This window comes from Macaca fascicularis, chromosome 5 (genome assembly GCF_037993035.2).
Source record: "Macaca fascicularis isolate 582-1 chromosome 5, T2T-MFA8v1.1".
In the NCBI taxonomy this organism is placed as follows: Eukaryota; Metazoa; Chordata; class Mammalia; order Primates; family Cercopithecidae; genus Macaca; species Macaca fascicularis.
The window spans coordinates 20418251-20441318 of NC_088379.1; the positions used below are offsets into that span (position 1 = coordinate 20418251).

At 37.7% G+C, this 23068-nt stretch overlaps 1 protein-coding gene across 8 annotated transcripts in view; it reads right to left on the bottom strand.

Annotated features, from left to right (window-relative positions):
• The window catches only part of KCNIP4 (potassium voltage-gated channel interacting protein 4), a 1214918-nt gene that overhangs the window by 546183 nt on the left and 645667 nt on the right, over positions 1–23068 (bottom strand). For 2 of the 8 annotated variants that reach the window (XM_005554567.5, XM_045393209.2), the window contains exon 1: positions 16244–16426. The exons of the other annotated variants lie outside the window; for them this stretch is intronic. In XM_005554567.5, coding sequence (XP_005554624.1) covers positions 16244–16343 — 100 coding nt within the window. In that variant the 5' untranslated portion in view covers positions 16344–16426. Of the gene's footprint in view, positions 1–16243; positions 16427–23068 lie in introns of those variants that run through there. 8 annotated transcript variants of the gene reach the window in all.

Genomic DNA, 23068 nt, shown 5'->3' on the forward strand with positions numbered 1-23068 from the left:
AAAACTGGGCACTGCTGTAAGTGAACAGTATACGTTAACTCATTTAATTATCACAATAATCCCCTGAAACATATGTAATTATCTCCATGTGTCAGATGAGGAACCTGGGACACAGGTAAGTTAATTTGCTTCTCAAAAGTCCTACTAGTTACTTACACAAGGAAGTTTGTGGAAGAACCTGACAGCAACTGTTTTTCTACTAAATTTCATACTACTTATGACTCCCACATAAACCTATTTCGCAAGGAATTCTAGAAGCCTTGTGAGGACTTCTGAAACCTACATAAAGATTAACTAGGGCTCCGAGGATGTTATTTTGCCTTCTTTAACTTTTCATCCCATCTTCTCCTGCTTTTTGCACTTTGGTTATTAAGAAATCAAATATATATATATATATGTATGTATGTGTGTATATATATATATATAGTTAATACCAATATATATTTTGGAAGAAACGAATACTATAAAATTTGATTTAGCAATATAAAAGTAATATTAATTTAATCATTTGCCTGATTCTTATTCAGTCATAGACATTTGATGAGCATCTGTTAAGTAAAGCTGCAGGAAATATTAGTATAAATTAGAAACTCTTTCCACCTTAAAAATATGCTTGTGAGTTTACTGGAGAAGACAAGTGTTCAAATATCAGCAGCTTTGTTCTACCAGTGGCAAGATTTATGTTGATTCCTGAACAACCTCTCTTGAGGTCTTCCTTGCTACCAGAGACACATGCGCACACACACATCTGTATGAGGATTAGCCATGTGGGGCTGTTCACTCATCACTGGATCACAGCACAGCTATCCTTCCCCTAAGGTGATAACTGTACCTATAACCTTATAACTTGCCTATTTTTCTGTGATGCTTTAATCATGCACAGATGTATCCTTAGGCTACAGGCAAAACTCATGCAAAACATAATAAAAGGAAAAGGAGAATGAAACTAAAACAGAAGCCCCTATGATTATTACAGAACAAAAGAGAGAGAGAGAGAGAGAGAGAGAGAGAAAATAGAATAAGATTTAATAAGATTCCACTTAGATTAGATTTTGGAAAATAATTGACAGTTATTAAAAATAATAAGAACAAATGCTTACATAGTGTTAACTTTGTGTCAGGCACTGTAGGTGTTTTATATATTTTACCTTTTTATCCTCAAAACTCTGTAAGATAAATACTATTATTATCTTCTTACTGATGAAGAAACTGAAACACAGAAAGGATAAGCATGTCGCCCAACATTATAAATTGGGTAAGTTCTTCGGCCTGGGTTCAAATTCAGGTGATCACTTCAGAGTGAACGCTCCGGATGACCACCAGGACATCTGTGATACAAAGTTGAGGAAGTACTGACTGAGTCACCCCTCTTTGCTGGCAACTGCATCGAATGTTATACATATATATGAGAACATGTGGTATTTGCTTTTCTGTTCCTGCATTAGTTTGCTTAGAATAATAGCCTCCAGCTCCATCCATGTTGCTCTAAAGGACATGATCTTATTTTTTCATGGCTGTGTAGTATTCCATATTAACAACCATTGTATAAGGTGAATCTTATCCCTACTTGTTAATAAAGGAAAACTAAGAACAGATAACTATTATTTACTGGGTTTGGATAAAAACACAAGACTATTTGAATTCAACACAGTGTGCTTTTAGGGGGAAATTGGTTTTGGATTTAAGTTCTGTGAAAGTACAAGTCATATCTTATTTCCTGTAGATTCTAAAACCATAGCATGTTTTTATTAATTTTTAATTATTAAGGATATATAATAGGTGTATATATTTATCTGATATTTTGGTACATGCATATAATGTGTAATGATTCAATCAGGGTAACTGGGGCATCTATTACCTCAAGCATTTATCATTTCTTTTTGTTAGCAACATTCTCATTCGACTATTTTAGTTGTTTTAAAATATAGAATAAATTATTGTTGAGTACAGTCATCCTCTTGTGCTATCAAACACTAGATTTTATTTATTCCATCTAACCATATATTTGCACTCATTACCCATCCCATAGCATAGAGTCCCAAAGCAAGGATTTTTTTTTCTACTGCAAATTGCATTAATTTGAATTAAGAGTGAACTAATCTATGTCCCTTTCTTTATTCAAGAAAAAAAAAATCTAGTAATGAAAAAGGAAAATTGTATGGATCATCCCTAAGGACAAGTTTTATATAGTACTTTAAAAAAAATGTATGAGATGTCCTTAGGATTCCTGCCTAGTAAGCCATTTAATGGAATCTTTGCACTGGTGTTAATGCCTCTGAGTACTGCTTGAAACTTCCATCACTCCTTTCCTTTTAAATCTGTTCCTCATACTAAATAATTCTCACCTAGGTTTTCGCATGAATGGCGCCTAGGCAGATGCAAGAAGCTGCTGCTAGGGAAATAAAATGGAAACTCAGAAATGAAGGAAGCTGGGAATTGCCAAGCAGCCACAGACTCCCACTCTGCACCCACTTCCTCACCCCACCCTTTCCCATATATCACATACACATTCCAATTTTCCCTTGCAGAGGAAATGAAGCAAAACACATCAATGGAGTGAAATGGTTTGTCCCTAAGAATGACAAAACTAAAGCTCCGCTTAGCAGGTACAAAAAACAAAATATGAACTCTTCTTTTAGTTAAGTAAGACTCCTAGGCAAAACATCAAAATCCTGGGCTCTTGATAACTTTTTTGACATAGAAATATTTATAGAGATGGCCCTTTATCAATGATTCTAGAAACTGTTTGACTTGAAGTTGAAAAATGACTTCAAGGTATAAAAATCTGGCATTAGCTCCAAGATGTTGACCCTGAATTCTCTTATTTTTAAAGATTAAAAACAAACTCAGAACTCCTCAATTTTAAATATGTTTTCTGGACCCAAAAATGTTTTTCATTTTATGTTGATAAATTACTGTGTTCCAAAGGGGACTGCTTTTCTCCTCCTGGGAAAAAAAAATGTATGTTTCATATTGATATTCTTCTTTTAAAATTAACCTCCAAAAACAGCTACATAAACTCATGCCAAAAAGTGACGTGTTCAAAGAGGAAATGAAAAATGTCACTGTGTGTATATACCAACCTCCCGTGTGTATACTTTTTTAATGAGATCATTATTTTGCATACTGTTTTGAAACTTGTTCTTTTAACTTAAGAAATATGTTCTGAGTATCTTTTCAACACAGTGATATTTGCCATTCTTATGGGACTTATGGTGAATAGATGGGAAAATTTATCAACATGCAAATGAAACAAGGCTCTTGCCCGAGCTGAGTGAATTTGGGCCAAGGAAGATGACACTGATTAGGTGAGAGAGGAAACCAAGCTTAGAAGGGGCAGAAGTCTGGGACCTCAAAGAGGCAGCCAGGGAACCACATTGGTTATGACACAGCCTTTTCAAGGTCAGGAAGGGAAGTTCATGACCTGGCAAGCAACAACTAGGTAGATGTAAGAACACGTTACTGTGCCCTTATGAGGAGCCAAAACTAGTCATTGTACGCTAAGCACATCATGTCTACTAAATATGTATTCTTTACAGACAATAGTCTATGAGCTGGATCCAGTTGAGGATTTTGTAGAAGACGACATAGAGGCTCAGAAAAGTTAAATAATTTGCCTGAGATCACACAGCATGTTAGAGCAGGAATTGTAGCCAGGATGTTTTCCTTCCAAAGGCACAACATGTTCCATTTCAACCCACAGTCAAGCTTTATTCTTTATCCAGTGCCGTTTTTCACGATGTCCCTCTTCTGCATCTGTACTGGTACACATGGTTAAATATAAATTCATCTCCCAGTGAATTTTCAACAGGTCTTGGTGCAAAAGAATCAGGGTTCTTCAATGAGCTCAATGCATGTTAACTGATACATCTCATGGCTTATGTTCATGGAATATGTGTATGTGTGTGGAGTGTGCAAGAGTGTGCACCCATGAGTCTAGCATATGTTTACACAAACATGTATTTGTGTACAAATAGGTACGTGTAGATGCACATACAAAATTATAAACCTCACTGATTTTAATAACCATTTTCCACATATTTTCAAAGGCAGCGAATTAGGTCTGTGACAACTAGATATCAAACTTTCCAAAAGCTAATAAGAGATGATTGACAGCTAACACTTACAGACACAAGAGAAGTACAAATGCACCACCATTAAAAATATCTGATGATAGCCAGGCGCGGTGGCTCACGCCTGTAATCCCAGCACTTTGGGAGGCCGAGGCAGCCGGATCACAAGGTCAGGAGATCAAAACCATCCTGTCTAACACGGTGAAACCCTGTCTCTACTAAAAATACAAAAAATTAGCAGGGCGTGGTGGTGGGTGTCTGTAGTCCCAGCTACTCCGGAGGCTAAGGCAGGAGAATGGAGTGAACCTGGGAGGCAGAGCTTGCATTGAGCTGAGATCGCGCCACTGCACTCCAGCCTGGGCGATAGAGTGAGACTCCGCCTCAGAAACAAACAAATGCATAAATAAATCTGATGAATAAATCTTCATCACTGAAACTCAGAATACAAGTAGAAAATTCCTCCCCGTGTATTGGAAGTTTACTCTATTTGTGAAGGCACAGTATATAAACATCTTTCAGGAATTCATCTGTTGCTTTAAGAGAAGTCTGAGAGTCTTTTCTTAAGCATTTTCAACATAATAAATAAACTACTATTTGAACACATTTTGTTGGGTCTTCTCCCTGAGATATTTTACAAACTATTTGGATGGATAGTACAAAACTGCAATCACACCACGAGGAAATGGGGTTTTAAGTCAGTGCCTTAGCCTCATCACACATCTGGAGGACATCATTCCCACACCTTTCCTACCTTGTTCAATTTTAAGTCTTCCATGGTGGTACCTCCATCGTCTGAGCTACAATATTTCTTTTTGCAAATTGGGAGGGTTGTACTAACAGATACTCTCTATATTTCTTGCTTTTTTCCATATTCTCTTATTTGCTACCCAGTCTTTCTCTTCTCTTTGAACACCTCTGTAAGAATGATCTTGCACTAATATACCCAAGAAAATGCCTCCTTTATCTAAGTCAGGAAGAGTGTTCATTTAAAACTATGGCCGCAAATCGCAGATGGGAACTCAGCACACTGCCCGGCAATCTTCTCACATTTGCTCGGTAAATTCACTTCCCCAGGCTAAGACTATATGGTATTTCCTTTCTCCTTGAAATATCAATTACTCCCCACCACACAAATGCTTTTCACCTCATCCTACTTCATATTAACTGAGAAGAAAGCGGTTGGGCACAGTATCTCTCAACTTTCCATTATGGATATACCAATATCTAAGCCTACATTCTCTGCTTTTCCTAGCATATAATGCAGAGAAAAGAGGCTTTGCTGCAACTAAAGCCAACTCCTTTACAACATCAGGGACCTCAGTGGTTTTATCCCTATAGCATCCCCAGCACCTAAAAGAGTACCCAGCAGGAGCTCAGTAAATATTAATTCAATGAATGAATGAATGAATATGTATGACTATGAAACATTCCATCTATCCTAAATGGGGAGGAGGACAAGCATCAGGACAAACAGTTTTAGGGTGGTACTCGACATCTGTAGGACATGGATATATAACCATATGTAAAACAAATGATAAATAGGAGATAATGTTCACCCTTGCCTCATCTACTCTGTCCTATCTGGCTTCTAACATTGTAGCTAACAATTAATGGTTACATTCATAGGCTATATTAATAGAGCCAGCTACCATCCATTCATCTCTATAAGTCTTAACAACAGTGACTAATTTACATAAGATGAAACTGAAGCTCAAAGGAGTCAAGTATGTTACCCAATGTCAACTCTTAAGTGAAGGAGGTAGGGTTCAACTCTATGGATTTTTTTAAATGGGAAAGTCCATACTTTCTCCACTCAGCCATGCTGTCAATCAGCCCCTGAGACCTTCCTGCGAGTCCAAGTTCAACTGAGTTTCTTAGCCAATCCTTCGGGAAATAGGACTTCATTCTACTGCAGTCTACTGGAAATGTCATGCTGTCAAATAATCCCATCCTAATTGTGTCAGGCATGAAGTCTAAATGGCCACAGAGATAGGCAGAGAGACAGGGGGACCCCTAATGGGAACTTTATACCCAACCTCTGTCTTGTAGGATTGGATCTTGCTTTCTGTGTTCCCAGTCATGAATTTTAATCATGTAAGAAAAGACAAGGTCTTTTAAGATTACAACAGAAGCAGATCTTGGTCTTGTGGGATCTGAAGCACATGATTTGGGGAAGTGGGGTCTATGAGAAAAGAATAAAAAAGCCACATATAAAATTGGGTATGGAAGTTAATATTTATTTAGAGTAGGAATGAGAAGGGGTCCATGCATTTGAAAGTCTCTGTAGCATAATCTTCATTTACTTCAAACGAATTCTGCCTCTGATTATGATCTAGCCCTACCTGGGAGGCAGAAACACAGTGGTTGAGAACCTTTGTTCTCCAGGTGGGCAGCCTGAATTTGAATCCCACCTTGACCACTTCTAGGTATATGATCTTAGGCGAATGGCTGAAATTTCACAAGCATATACTTTCTCATTTGTTAAATTTTCAACAACTGGTTCATAAAAATCGTTAATATGAATGATCATATAAAGTCTTGATCATAGTGTTTAACATATGCTCAACAAAGTGCTCATTAAGGTGTGTTTGGTATTATTAGCATCTAATGTCATCTTCTTGCTCACCAGCTCTGGAACCTCTCTACTTGAGACTCTCCTACTATATTCATTTGATACCTCCGAAATGCCTGAGCACCAGGCACTTAGGATTTGACTCTGTGTCTTCCCACTATGTACCTTCAACAACAAGATCTGGGCCCTAACTTCCTGCGGAACCACAGCCTGGTTCCCAGCCTCACTACAAATGTGTCATCGCATTTTGGCATACCTATTAGTTTTATAAGAATCCTTGTTTCTGCCTGTGTACCAGCAAATCTTCCCATCTTCCTGGGCGTAATCCAATAAAACTAGAAAAAAAGTAATATGATGAAAAGCACTCACAATAGATTTTTAAGTAAAGAGTTAGAATTCCTATAATTGTGGCTAATAAGATTGTTTTACAGGGATATGTGAAAATCAGATACTACAAATGTAAAATGGTGAGGTCCTCACCTAGAATATAATGATCACTCTATTATAGATAATGTAATTATTACAATATATATGCTACCAAATAGCACTGTGATTTCTAACAAGTCAATTAACCTTCCTGAGCCTCAATTAACTCATAAAATGAGGAGGCTGGACTACACTTTCTATGATTCTTGCTAGTTCCAAGAAATTTTATTAGTACCTCTACCTGGGATATTAATATATCATTCACGTCTCGACTTGGAATGTGCCCAATTTGAATATTTCCCTTTGAAGCTGATAAGTGAGGGAGGAGGAACTACTCAAAGGAGAGCAACATTGTCTTTTTTGTGAAATTCACCTTTTTACCTCTACTGTCACAATATTCTCACTATGGCAGGTGTTCAAGGAATATTATTTGACTTTTCAAAATTCCCTCTCTAGTAAAGTCCTATTGAGACAAATAACATTGCTCCTAAAAGTATAATTATAAGTGTGGTGTATATCCCAGGTTGTTGAAGCAACCTGGTAAGAAGAAATGAAACTAGACCCGCTCACCCCATGTGGAAGGTAGAGGGAAAACCTAGATCAATGAAGAGGACTGAAGTTTTGGCTTGTGCTCACACTAAAGATACAGACACTTGTTTCATATAAAGGAAGTCTGAAACTAAGTGTTGAATCCATGCCCTGGTGGAATCTGGAGCAGAGCAAAGAGGTGTCTGGGAGTAGGCAGGTATGGCACAGAAACAATATCAGGGCATATAAAAGAAGGTAGAGTCAGGAACTGTGTAGAGACTTCCTATCTGAACCCTTCAATGGCTTTCCAGTAACAAAGAATAAGTCCTAAAGTCCTTGTAACGGCTCTGTAGGATATGACCTTGGCTCTCCCTCCATTGCTCCTCCCATTACCCTGGCAAGCTCACTCTGCTTCAGCTATACTAGCCTGCCTGTGCTCCTTGGATACATGAAGTACACTTCTAACCAAAGTCTCGTGTATGTGGCGGTTCCTTTGCCTGGAATGCCAGACTCTCTCGTGTCTCATGTACTCATTTCTTTTAAGTATTTTCAGACAAGTAGGTTCTTTGGAAAGGCTTTCTCTGACCACCCTTTGATAAATAACACCCTATTTCTGTCCCCTTGCCATATTTTGTGCTTGTCTCTATTAAATATTGGATTATATATTCCTATGTATTCCTTTATTTATATTTTTGTCTTGCTTCCCCAATAGTATATAAATTTCTCAAGCTCTGCAACTGTGTTCATATACCGTGCTTAGGACAACATATGGACCACAATTGAGGCACATACAGTTAGTGAATGAATGCATGAATGAATGAAATCTACTACAACTACTCTGGTTCTTATTTTTGTAGCATTTATAGTTTGTATCTCAAAACTCAGCAGATGAACTTGCAAGAATGGAGACTTTATCTGTTCAGCTTATGGCTGCATCCCCAGTGTCTAGAACAGTAGCTGGCACTTGGGAGTTCTCAATAGATAGTTCACCATTAAAAAGTTCTTGTACTCTAGTTTTAAGAACGGAAATGAATTGTTGTTTGATTTTGGTAACAAGTCACCACCAGAACCAGTTTTAAACCCAACCCAATCAATCAATGACAATTTTGCATTAGTAACCATGCTTTGGAAAGCCTAAAACTCTATATAGCAACAGCAGTGTTTGGTTTTGAGTGACAGCATCTTACAAGCACAGCTGTCCCTTGTTTACCAAGCAATGAAGCAACTTTTGGTTTCAGGTATTGAGCTGTGGTCTCTTTTTTTTTTTTGATGGAAAGATGATGCTGCCTAGCTATAATGGCAAAACACAAATAACTTATTATAATCCTATACAGTGTTCTAAACATATACAAATACCAACTATATAAATCCACAAAACAAGCAGGAGAGGGAGATGCTATGATTCTTCCAATTTAGTAGATAAAGAAACTGAAGTACTGAGGGTTGGAGTGCTTACTCAAGGCCTACAGCCACGATGTATTTGAGCTGGGATTATTATCAAATCCAATTATTTTGGCTTCAGAGTCTGTTCTTAGTTTCTACATTCTATGGCTTCCCTATGAGAACTGAAACACACACTTGTTATAATTCCAGCAGCCAGATTTGTCTTGATGATTAGTCTACTGACCTAATCAAAAGCTTTTCAAATAATTGTCATGAACAGTCTGGCCGGTGGGGGTGAACTTCCAACAGAGAGGTTAGGGCAGACATCTGTGGGATGGTGGCACCAAAGCAAGCAGTTAGGAAGGTACAGAATTTAGAATTTAATAATTGGCATGTTGAACAATTAAGGTAACTGACCTTGTGATTTGTGTGTGTGTGTATATATTTATGTATGTATGTGTGTGTATATATATACACACATACATAAGTACATATGTATTGTGTGTGCATGTGTGTGTGTGTATATATATATATATAAACATACGAATTTCTGGTAAGCCAAGGGCTATATCAAATATATATATATGGAAAGGAGATGAATACTTGTTATTTGATTGTGGTAACAAATAGCCACCAGACCAGTTTTAAACCCAACCCAATCAATCAATGACACATACATTTGATATAGGACTTCAGCCTTCCAGAAATTCATCTGTGGGGTATCTGAACTGGCTACCAGATAGTTATGACTCAGTATTACTAAACGTATTCAGACAAGTCATAGAGGTGAAAAACACCTCAATTTACGGCTAAATCCCTCAGCCTGATAGTTCTTTGTAATCGCACCTATTTCTAACCTTAAAGTTATGCCAAAAAAAGCAACTTCACTATCACTCAGCCCTAAATTCTTGGACCATAAGCAGAATAACAAGAGAACTACAATTTGAATAAGCATTTTATGAAACAGGTTATGTTTGATCTTTATCTTATAATTCATTAGCTTTTTCTTTGCAGAAAATAGTTCTGTCAATAACAAATCATTTTTAGGTCATTTCATTTCTCTGGGACTCAGTTTCCTTATCTATAAGATGATCAATTTGAAACTGGCAGTTTCTGCAGGATGTTTTGTTCTATGAAGCCTTGATAAATCAGAGTTACAATTATCTAAATTACTGATGTATCTTCTCTTATTTTTCCCTCTTCCTTATTTTTCTGGGTTCACTATCATACCCATGCTTTTACTAATGTCTCTACATAGAACTAGAAGCAAAAAAAAAAAAAAAAAAGAATCAGATTCTTAAATACAGTTTTTAAATTTTCATGGGCATATTCTGTAAGAGAAGTTTATATTGCATATGACTTTTACATATCTATGTATGTTTTATCTTACTTTGGAATATTTATCTTGTGCAGTCACAATGAATGCCTTTTGGATTGGCACTACAATAAAGATATTGGAATTAATCCAGACTCCTTCATTTATTTCCTTGTGATTTTAAGCAAGTTATTATTCTCCCTGAACTTCCAGTTTATTCATCTGCAAAATCGAAATAACACTTTCAGTCTTGCATGGTTGAGATGATAATTCCAAGGTGAGGCATAGGCAACACTTTTTTTCACCCTCTTTGTCTTATACAGGGTCTCAGCCAAGGTAAGCTTTTTTCCCTCCCTTGTACTTTGTTCTCAGTAACTAGAACCATCAGTGTTCCTTCTTGTTTTTTACTTGCTGAGAAAGGTTGGGGTGTGTGTTTTCTGTTGATGACCATCTTCATCAAGCTAAAACCCAACTGATGCTTGTGTTATGCTTTAATTCATTGCTGGATGCACTTACTTCAAAATATTACTCCAATATGGATCATCTTACTGCCTTCGTCCATGCTTCAGTCAACCCAATCCATACATCTCAGACCTTTTCATGAATAATAGTCATCCTGGGTTCAAGGTCTTACTTTTCTCAGTAGCATCTTATGTTGAATTTCCTCCTTTCTCGAAAATCACTAGCCCTTCTCTGCCCCATCTATTTCCAGCAATCTTACTTGTCTCCCAAAGCAAACCAGATCAACTCTCAGTTTGAGAATAAACACTTCTGTCTATTTTCTTTTCAAATTTTGCCCCGATCCCAACTAAAGTGTACACTTGATTTGACTGAAATTTAATGCTGATGTATTCATGTTACAAGATTTTGTTTAATTTATAGTGACTTTATAATATTCTTTTACTGTTTTTAGAAGAGTACAGTAGGCATGCTTATGCTTATTAAATAATATAAGTGATTGAGAGTATTTCATACACAGAATGTGTCCAAGAAAGGCTTGTGGAAAGCCATTAATGAATGCCTGATTTAACACTTTCTCCTCTTTGCAAAATTATTAGCCATTGCCCATAATGTTGTAATGCTTAGGAAATGAAAATTATATAATAAGATATGGAGTCTGATGGCTTAAGTTTGAATTCCAGTTTTATGACTTACTAGCTGAGTAACCTTGATCCAAATTCAGTGGACTCTATAGGTCTAAGTTTTCTTATATCTAAAGTGGAAGTGATTATCTATCTTAAAGGATTATGGTGAAGATTAAATAAGATATTGCCATGCTATACTTTATTACACAAATAATATATCTATACTATACTCTTTTTTAACATGTCTGACATATAGTTGATAATAAAAAGTAAGATATTAACATTATTTATAATTGTTTCATTTCATAGCTAAAAATTAGGATTATGTCAGTCAAGTAATAGTCTAAAATTACATGACTAATAAAAAGTGAAGCTGTGATTAGAATCCAACTTAAATAACTTTAGATCCCCTGAGTGTAATCTCTGAATATACTAAATCTTCTTCTTCTAGTAGTCTCCTTTTAGGCATTAATGTTCTTGAAATAAGAAAAGATGAACCATAAGAGACCCTAAAGATGGTATATATATTCCCTTTATTTCATTCCTAGATGGTATAAAAAGATTGTATCTTTACGTTTTCTAATATAAAGTAGTTTTATCTTTCTTAAACTTTACAGTTTACAAAGACTTCTCCGATACCCCAAAACACATAAGCGTTGGCATGCCATTGCATTGGGGGAAGCAGAATGCTGGGAAAATTAGAACAAGACTCTATGAATCTCAACGAAGCTATTTGAGATGGAAATCAGCCCCTCCTAGTCATCTCTAGCCCCTTGGTCCTTATTAAGCATCATGGTCTGAACATACCATCAGCGACGTTTTTCAGTTTGCCCATTTTATTGACAGATCCAGTACTTCCTCACTTCTGTCAACTGCATGGGAGAATTAAGAACTCAGGTTTTAAAAATCCATCTTTGCATATACAGCTAATACCTTGCTTAAGTATCTTGGGAAAGCTTGTATTACAGTATTACAGATATTTGCTAAATAAAATGAGTTGAATAAATACAAAAGAGAGCCTAGTCCTTATCCTAAGGACTTAGATTACCAATTGATTTCTTTTTGTCTTTTTATCAAAGATAATTACCAATAAAAGTGACTTTTTTCAAGTCATGTGTGTTAATGCATCTTTGTGAAATTTTGCTTTTATTAAGGGTTGTAGAAGGATGGTTCTTTCTTAATTCAGTAACTGCTTCAGCATAATTTAATACATATTTAGATGAAAAGTAGATATTTTCACAGCCCAGTGTTGCATATAGAGATAATGAAATCGCTTTGCCATTAAAATTTTGATTCGATTTCTCCCTAGAATGCATTAACAGAAAACCACTTTCATTTTTATAGTTGAAAAAAAAAGGCAATTTACTGTTCTGAAGTTTCAGGAGTGTTCCAAACCAGCACAACTCTGGAGCCCCCTAAACTCCCCACTAAGTAGAGAGAGTCTCTGACTTTAAAACCCTGGCCACTAGTATTGTGTTTTATCCTTAGAAATCTGCTTCTCACTATTATTTTCATGCCTACTGAACTGGCATTAAGATTACTTTTCTTACAAAGAAAATGTAATAAATTTTAATGGAATTACCAAAAAAGTTAATAAATGAGTTAATAAATGATAATATGATGTGCTTATTTGTTATTGGAACTCTAAGTTTCAAGAAACTGTATCACGAGGATGCCTGAAATAGCAGCCCCAAATGTCAAATTCTAGAGCTACAGGAAAGGACATTTCTCTATTCTCTTGCAATACAATGAATATTTCCCAGAGGTAAGATGAATTATCCCACTATGGAAGAGAAGGAAAGATTAGTCTAATGGTTATACCGTATGTCAATTTTAAAGTAGGCCACTGATATCTATTTTATGGTAAATGATATGTGTTACATAAATTCTCAAATTTTAATTACCTGTTACACCCATTGAAGTTTTGAAATTGAATGTTCCATGGAGATTATCAAGTCCAGTTTTCTCATTTTGGAAAACTAGAAAACTAGAGAGGTAAAGTGACTTAGCCAATGTTAGAGAAAGTAAGAGAGTGGCAGAGGAGGCATAAGCATTTGTGCTCCAACTACTATTTTATATTCTCAGGAGAAAGAATGTTACCTGACAACTGCAACTCTCAGGTTATAAACATACGACATGGATCTCTGTGTAGTATTATATATTCATGAATATCATACATAGATCAGAACAGGATCCAAGACTCAAGGACCTAATCCCCCATCTTCTACAATGAAGGAGAACTCAAAGCACTCAAAGATAAGCAAATACAAATATTTTAGACTTTTACATTACCAATTTATTTTGAAGTACATGTATTCTATACATAGATAAAAGCAAAATAACTACATTATGCAAACGTCATATTTTATATGCCCTTCAGAACAATATGCATATTACAAATATAACACAGAAAAGAAAAACTACATTCTGAATATCGTGTATACTGTAAAACAGTTGTAAGTTTACATGACGAGATTTAATGATTTAGGGAAAAAGTTCACAGTCATCCTCATAAGGCTTTAACCTAGGTTCAAGATTTTCTACTTAATATTCAAATTCTTTCATAGGACAATTGAGCAGACAGAAATAAGAAAGATGAAATAAATCATTATCTTCTGAACTCAGACATGCAAAATGGTGCAGGAGGAAAGGAACTCCTAGGTGAAAACAAATCTGAATGAAATGAACATCAGCACTTTTTTTTTTAAGAAAGTTTCAGGAAAAAACTATGAAGATGCTAGCTTGATAATAAACATTGCTTATCCTTTTATTAATTAAAATTAGGTTGTAACTGTGGAGTACACATATTCTGAACTGCAGACTTAAACTATATACAATTAGCTATATCAATCTATTCATTTGTTTTTTATCTCCAGCTAGCAAAGAATGTAGTCAACTTAAATCTTGTTTTAAAGGTCTTCTCACTCTAAAATTTACTTTGGAGATTTGTCTTATACAGACTTCCAGATGAAAAACATGATTGCTTTCTCTCTCTATCAACTTTCACACATTAAATAATTCTTCCTTAATGTGGTTATCAACATTTTACCATTTATAATTACTTCCTAACAATCAATGGAAATCATATATGAAGTTTATATTAAAGTTTCTGAGATAGTGCATTCTCTCCATAGTATTAGTCCAAGATTGGTCTGGAGAATGCTGATATTAGAAAACATAAAGTACAAGAGAGAAATTGTTCATACAAATCAGTACAACTTTGAATGTAAGTAATAAAAATGAAAGACTTCATAGAGGTTAGCAGCTGTTAGAGGAAGGAAACACAAGTTCTCATATGGGAGAGTGAATATTTGGGCTCCTGAAACAAGCAGAACCAATACTAGAGTAAGTGTCATCACCACATCCAGAGTCAAAGCCCTCTACACAAGAGCTAAAAGAATGACCACACAACATCCATGAAATAAGATAAAACAAGTCCCTCAACAGAGCTAGGAATTCTGAGATTATTCCATGAATTGTCAGTCTCACAGAGAGTAAAAACTAGTTCATTAAAATGGGACATCCCAATCACATTTGCCAAGTAAAATAACACACACAAATGAACAGAGAAGCCAAACCAAGTTACTGGTTTCATGACAGTGTACAACATGAAGTCAATTTTAAAGAGCAATGGCCACTTCTAGATTTTAGAATTTATCCTCTTTCTAGAACTACAGATATTTCCATCAGACAGGGCTGCCAAAAGCATTCTGCAACTTATTTTAAAATTAAACAAACAAACCCAGCTCTCCACCATCCCCCGCCTCCTGCACCCTGCATCCCCCGCCCCATGAGTTATAAATGTAGGTTTCTGGTAACCTACATCAGAGTGACACACTTATTTTAATTTAATGTTTGCTATTTGTAAATGTAATCTCATTTGTGTTACGCTGTGGCAGCCATTCTCTGGAGGGCTGGATTAGTTGTGGATGTAAATACATTTATAACGTATTTTCCTTTTTACTTAAGTTTAAAATTTGAAGCAAGGAAAATATCTAAACATAACTACGTCAAACATCATCTAGAGCTTCTTTCAAAAATTGCTCTGCCAACTTTAGAGAAACAACGACTGGCTGTATGCAGACACACTCTCAAATGTGTTCTGAATAGTTAGAAAATTATAATGTAAATTTACCCAGATTCCCAGAGAAAGATTTAATTTAGGAAATAATAAGGGCAAATACAAAATTTACTGTTTAAACAAAGAGGTGATTGACAAGAACAGGAGAATGAGCCTCTTAGGAACATAAACAGCAATACTTGAAAAACAACTGGCTACCTGGAATCTATGTTAAAGTCTGTTATATGAGTTAGAGTCTTTTCCCCTTAGAATCTCTGTTAGTATGTAAAATAGGTAACATTATAAACACTTCTCCAGATGACCTTATGAAAAGCCTGCCATTCTCAGGCTCCAACCTTAGACCAGAAGAAATTATGTCTCTTTATTTCCATTTGATCAATGCATTTGTATAGCAAGAAATGAGTGATCTCACAATATACCCAAATAAAATTTGCCGATACAATAAAAGGAGATATTAGATAACCGAACATTATTACGGACTAAATACTCTCAAAACAAGCAGGTAGATCCGTTATAAACCCTTAACTACTTCAGTTTTTGTTCTCACATTTTTGATCCAAAGTGTTTCTCCTAGTTTTAACATCCTCTTGTGAAAACATTACTGCAACTTACAAAAGTTTATTTCATTAATCTTTGCTACCCTGAAAAACCTGGCTTCCTTCATGTCCATCCCAGAGTAACATTTCTCTGATCTCATTTCAGGTGCCTCCTACATTCATCTAAGACATTTTCATTGCAAAACAGAGAATTTTCAGAAGTCACTAAAAAGCACTCCCTTACCTTCTAAACCTGCTTCAATCAGCCCAAACTGTTCCAATAATTTAACAAAAAGCACAATGACGATCAGAACTGCTATCATTTCAAGCCCTTCCAAGTTCATGGTCAGCTAGGTCATGGTCCGACCACAGCCACTGAGAAGTGCTCCTCTGCCTGGCTTTCTTTGTAAAGCCATTAAACTACATTAAGAAGGCTACTGCTAGAGAAAGGGGAGGAGGAGAGCGTATGAGAGAGAGAGAGAGAGAGAGAGAGAGAGAGAGAGAGAGAGAGAGAGAAAGAGAGAAGGGAAAGGAGGCGAGATGGAGATGGAGAGGCTGAGAAAAAGGGCGTGAGAGAGAGAAAATGCATTCATCCTGTCTGCTGTAGCAGAGGCCAGAAGTGGCAGCCGGATAAAGTCGGGCCTGTCGGAATTATCGGCTTCCTCGTTATCACTCTTGCACAGAGAGACAGCCACGCATCAAGTCGCGCTCAGATCACCCGAGGACCCACGAGGTCACCAGGAACATCCCGAGGAAACGTGAGGCCCGCCCCGGCGGAGATGGCTCTGCGCCCCGGGACTCCGCGCGCCCGCGCCGCCGCCACCAGTGGCTTTGTTGGGCCGGCCAGTTGCCTTGGAAACAAGAGAACCTAAGCAAGGGCTGGACTCCCGCTGCAGACAGGGAGCAGAGCACCGCACCTTGAAATAGGGAGAAAAACCTGACAACGCTGAGAGGTGGAGTGACAACTTGCATTCAGCTGTTTCAGAAACATTGTTGACCAGTAAGGAAAATCCAAATGTGTATTTTGTCCCAACTAGCTGAGTGCAGATTGAAACGAGGCTTAACGGAGTCCTTCAGTGTTGACTTTCTTTTCCATGAGTCACCTTATCCGAAAGCTCAGTCACTGAGAACTAATATTCTGGTTTGAGTAGTAACTATCATATCTTTTCGAAGCATGGGAATAATAAACGAATAAGTATTCATCATGTTTGCATAGTATTTGAGTTTAACAGCTACCTCCTATGCACTACCTCATACCATTCAATACACCAAAATATATACAGTATTTAATGTGTTCCTTCTATCCTTTACAAATAATGATTTAAGTAAATTTGGAAACAGGAAAAGTTTGAGAATAAAAATCAAATCAAAAAAAAAAAAAAAAAAGCTGAAGCTTTTGTCTCTCTCTTGCACAACTATTTCATCTTTCTCTTTCCTCCTAACACTGCCCAAATAGATTAGCTCCACAATGAAATACAGAATTTAAAAAAAATACAAGAGAGGGAAAGCATCTTAGAAAGCCAATTCAAGTCTCCTATTTCATAGATGAACAAGCTGAGGACCGAAGAGTGCAAAAGAGATGAGGCAAAGGCAGAGCGGGATAGAATGAAGGCATCCTTCACTGGGGGTTGATTTTTGAGGCAGTGGAGTATAAGTTCAGAATATGAACTCCAGGGACAGACCACTGGGATCTCTTACTAGCTGTGTGACCTTAGGTAAGTTACTTAACATCTCTGTGTTTTAATGTCCTCATCCATAAAGAGAGGCATAATAGCACCTAGCGCATCACTCTTTAGAGGGAATTAATAAGTGACACTTTTAGAAAAGAGTGAGTGCTCAATCACTACCACCTCGGGTGTTTTTCACAAGTGTCTCCATGCTCTGCTCAGACTTTGTTAGGTTGCCAGAGGAATCAATCTGGAGGAAGTGCAGTCCTCCTCTTATCATTCTCTTGATCAGAAACCTTCCATGGCTCCCTATTTGCCTGCAGAACAAAGTTGAAGCTCCTTTGAAGAGCATGCTGGTCTCTCCATGATCCGGTACCTCCTTCAGGATTGCACCTCAGTGGTCTTACTCCTGTCAATACATTCTGCCTGACAGTTCAGCTTCCTTCGCCCAAACTCATTCTGGGCTTTTCCATTTCCAGGACTTTGCTCAAACCGCTCTATCTATTTAGAAAAACATTTCTACACCATCTCTGCCTGTCAAGTTCTTAAAACTCTTTCTTGGAAACTTCAACCAGAATTGGATCAAATCTCTCTTTTTTTGTGTGTTTTTAATGGTACTTTTCCTACTTATGATGTATTATATGATAGCCATGTGGGTATACATTCTCTCCATTAAAGGGTAAGCTGCCAGAGGGCAGAAATCACGCCTTGCTAATCTAGATAGTCCCTACTGTGCCTCCATGGAGGGCACTTCTTACTTACTAGATGTTTGCTGGATAATAAAAGTCATCAGTGATTAGGTGATTACTACACACCAGATGCTTTAATGCATTGCTCCTTCCTAGACATTCTAAAAGTAGGGATGACGATTGGCAGGTGAAACACTAGCCTCAGAGAATCTAAGTGGCAGGCTCAAGGTCATACAGCTGGCGAATGATGGAACCAAGCTTCAAATTCTGATTTGTTTAATGCAAAACCAATTACTTCGTCCCATTATCCAACAGGGCTTGAAATGAATTAAAAATCCAAATATTGGCACAAGTGCTTATCAGCACAGGGGTGAAGGTTACACCCAAAATGATCCCCCAAACTGTTTTGTGACGTTCTTTTTTATTTTTTATTTTGAAAGAGAGAGACAAGGTTTTGCTCTGTAACCCAGGCTTGAGAGCAGCGGCGTGATCACAGCTCACTGCAGACTTAACCTCCAGAGCTCAAATGATCTTCCTGTCTCAGCCTCCCAAAGTGCTGGGACTACAAGCATGAGCTACCACATCTGGCTGACATACTGTTTTATCCACTAATTCCAGTAACTTTGGAACATCAAAAGCATCCAAACTAGTAGTTAATTAAACTCAAGGATCTTTCTTCCTCCTCATTCACAGGATTAATATTACTTAAACACACCCCACCTTGGAACTCGAAAGGGAGTTCTGTTTTTCTAGTACAGTGAACTCTGCAGAGCCCTTCAGCTTGCCTTATCTATGAATGTCCATAGTCAAGCCCTTTGTGTTCACATTTAAAGTTCATGACCTGGGGCTGAGAAACATATGTAGGCAGGAACTTTTTTTTTCTTTTCTTTTTTTTTTTTTTTTTTTTTTTTGAGACAGTGTTTCGCTCTTGTTGCCCAGGCTGGAGTACAATGGTGCAATCTCAGCTCACTGCAATCTCCACCTCCCGGGTTCAAGCAATTCTCCTGCCTCAGCCTCCTGAGTAGCTGGGATTACAGGCATGCACCACCACACCCAGCTAATTTTGTATTTTTAGTAGAGACAGGGTTTCTCCATGTTGGCCAGGCTGGTCTCGAACTCCTGAGCTCAGGTGATCTGCCTGCCTCAGACCCCCAAAATGCTGGGATTACAGGCATGAGCTACCGTGCCCAGCCGGCAGGAACTGTTGAAGAGCATCAGAGTGAGAGTCCTTCTACTCAGTCTGGATATCACAATTATGGGTTCCTTTGCTGTTATGTTGTTCTTCCCAAGGCCTGAGGGTTTTTCTTTTTAAATTTTTACCTCATTAGCTCAGGCCTTTGTCCTTGCATTTCCCTCTCTTGCAGTGTTTATCCCCGTATCTTCCCGTGAATAAGTGACTTGACTTAGGTCTTGGTTCCAAAATTCCTATCACAGAAAGGCTCTTTCTAACCACACTATACAGAAAAACCTCCCTCACCTGGCCCTGGAGTCACTACCCTCTGAACCAGTGTTATTTTCCTCCAAAGCATTGTCACCACCTAGCATGTATATTTGTTTATTAAGTGTCTCCTGCCAGAATTGTTACAATATAAACTCCTACCTATGAGGGTAGAGATTTTTGTCTGTCTTGTTCAATATAACATCCTCAATTGCAGAGTGGTGCCCGATGAATAAGAGAGAGTGAGTGGTTGTTGAATGAATAATCTGATTGATATTCTCACCTAAAAAGCTACCTGCTCTCTCCCTGATCTGGCAGAACCCAATTTCCTGTTACCAGGGTGCCTCCTCTGCCTGTGGACCCTGAGAGATTTCCGTGCTTTTTTTTTCTTAGGAAGTCCTATTCCTACTGCTTCTTTTAAAGGTGAGCCAAGAGCACTGCATGCTCAAACATATTGCTTGTGCTCTATCTTCAGCATTTAATGTGAGTGTGATTTGTGGTTCCTGCCCATGTGAACAATGAAAGCAATGTAAGGAAGGCAGCCAAGAAGGGTGCCCTGCCCAAAATATCTTAAAATCGCTGGTATGGATGATAAGTACCTTGGATAGCATCCACTCGCATCCCTTCATTTTCAGCTAAAAGAACACTGCAATCTAAATAAGTAAAGTTACTTAACTATATATGCAACTCTTACCTTCAAGTCGCAGCGAGGATTCAAACTAAAATATTAATCCAATATATTTTCTTCCTGTAGGGCACTGAATTCCCTTTTAAATGAGAAATATTAAGAGTGTCCAACAGAAAGAGGAAACCTAAATACTGGCTCCAAATCTTTGTCCTCATTTGGATTGCTTGAACTCGCTATACTTCGGTTTGCTGGTCATCAAAATGGGGCTAATATCCCTCCTTCAGGGAAGTGTTGTGAGGATTAGGTGCAATAATATTTGTAAATGATACTTAATCTTCGTGGAGCATATATGTTTTCAAGCAGTGGGCCTAACACATAGACTCGTCCATTCTTAAAACCCCTCTTTGAGGAAGGGAGGGGTTTATATTTCCATCTTATGGATGAGGAAACAAAGGTTTGTGAAGGACTAGTCAATTATCCCATGTCCCAAAGCATCTGAAGCCAGTGGGGCTGATGGTCATCACATTTCCCATGTGTCTCATGTAACAGTGGCCAGGGATACCCAAAGCATTCAATGAAACAAACATCACTGGCATAAGTAACCCAACACTCAATTGTGACTTTTTAAAAGATTTCTCGCCCTTTCTGCATGAATATTAGATACAAGAAAGGTCTGTGCCCCTGTCGTGTGTGTGTGTGTGTGTGTGTGTTTGTGTGTGTGTAGCAGATAAGTATGAAGTGGTAGTGAGAGAAAAGGGATACTGTTTGTGAGTTTGCCAACATTTTCTTCTCTGCAATGCATTCTCACGTAACTACTGAGGAGGGTGCAAGGCTGTTTCAGGTGCTTCCGTTTAAAGAAGTTCCTTCAAAACAATGTTGGGGAGTCCTTCAGCTCAGGCTCTACTGCTGCATGAAGGTTATCTCTTACCTGTCCCCAGAAAAATGAACGTGCTTAATTAGAGACACTCTTACTTTTGCACTTCAGAGCATATCCCTAAAGTGCAGTTTATTCAAAATCACCAGTTACTCACAGTAATGAACCCATTTCTGCTTTGATTCCAGCAATATGGCTTTTGGAACAAAAATAATGTTTTTTAAAAAATGAAAGATGAGTCTGCCCTTTGATGAACTGAGGCAGGGAACAGAGGGATTTTGGCACGTTATGTCTTTCTAGATTCCAGGCTGGGAAGGCATTAAAGAGAGGAGGAGAAAGGGGGCAAACTTTCTCTACGTTTTCACCACAGTGGTTGGCCTTCTCAAAACCTAGCTTTCATTCAGTTTGTTTCTGATTGTTCATCTTCCATTCAGTCGTTAAAGGTGTGATCCAGGTACTATATAAGCCAATATGAGTAATAAAAAGATGAATACCTGTTTTTCCATGAGCTGATTGTTAAGCATTGTATATCTGTACAAAATATCACTTGTAGCCCATAAATATATCTATATACCCACAAAATTTAAAAATTTTTAAAAATCCTTAGTCTTCACTGCTTAAAATCTATTAAAAATAAAATGTAGATAATAGCTCATGTGTGTAGAATAATCACTATTTGACAGACTAGCATACTGAGTACTTTATATGGATTATTCCACTGTATCCTCTGTAAACCATAGGAGGCAGCTACTAATACTATCTCCATTTTGCAAGGGGAAGTTAAGGAATGGAGGCCTCATTGGATTATACCGGGAAATATCCAGCTCAGGACTAAAACCCAAGTCTGACTCCAGAGATCAAGAGATAATATTTTAGATGCCATTGAAAACACCTGAAATTTGAAGTAGCACCTGGTAAAAGCCTTTAGGAAAGTATGGAAAGTACCATGAGATCAGGGAAAGCTGACAGGCTTTAATGGTAGTGGAAGGTAGGGGAATAGAACCAAGGTCAGCTTTATAGAGACCACGTTGGGCTCGTACAATGTAGATATTAGGTGGTATTTTTTTTTTCATAGCAAAGGCAATGTATATTACATATTACATGACCAATGGAGAAGAAAACTAGTGTTGCCAGAGATTTCTTTTTCTTTTCTTTTTTTTAGACAAGGCCTTGCTTTTTCACCTAGGATGGAATGCAGTGGCCCAATCTCAGCTCACTGCAACTTCCGCGGCCTCCCAGGTTCAAGCAATTCTCCTGTCTCAGCCTCCCGAGTAGCTGGGAGTACAGGCGCACATCACCACAACCAGCTAATTTTTGTAATTTTGGTAGAGATGGGGTTTCACTATCTCTAGGGCTACGTTGGTCTTGAACTCCTGACCTCATGTGATCTGTCCACCTCTGCCTCCCAAAGTGCTGGGACTACTGGTATGAGCCACCACACCCAGCCTTGCCAGAGAATTTACCCAGAGCCAGAAAGAACAGTCAAAGCCTGTCTCAAATCACTTGCCCAGGTGTTCCTGGGAAGTTTCTGCCCCTCATTTTTCAGACCGTCTCCCATTCTGGTGCGCAAAATCAGCGTCAGCGACCTGCCTCTAACTTACTCTCTTCCTTTGGCAGTTACTTGATCCAAGAGAAGCCTGGCTGAATCTTATGACTGAGTGAATAGAAAGCAAATTTGGCCCCTCAAAATGAACTGAAAGAAAATGAGGAGAAGGCAAAGGTATTACATGAGAAATGTCTTTCTTTTTTCTTTTTTTCTTTTTCTTTTTCTTT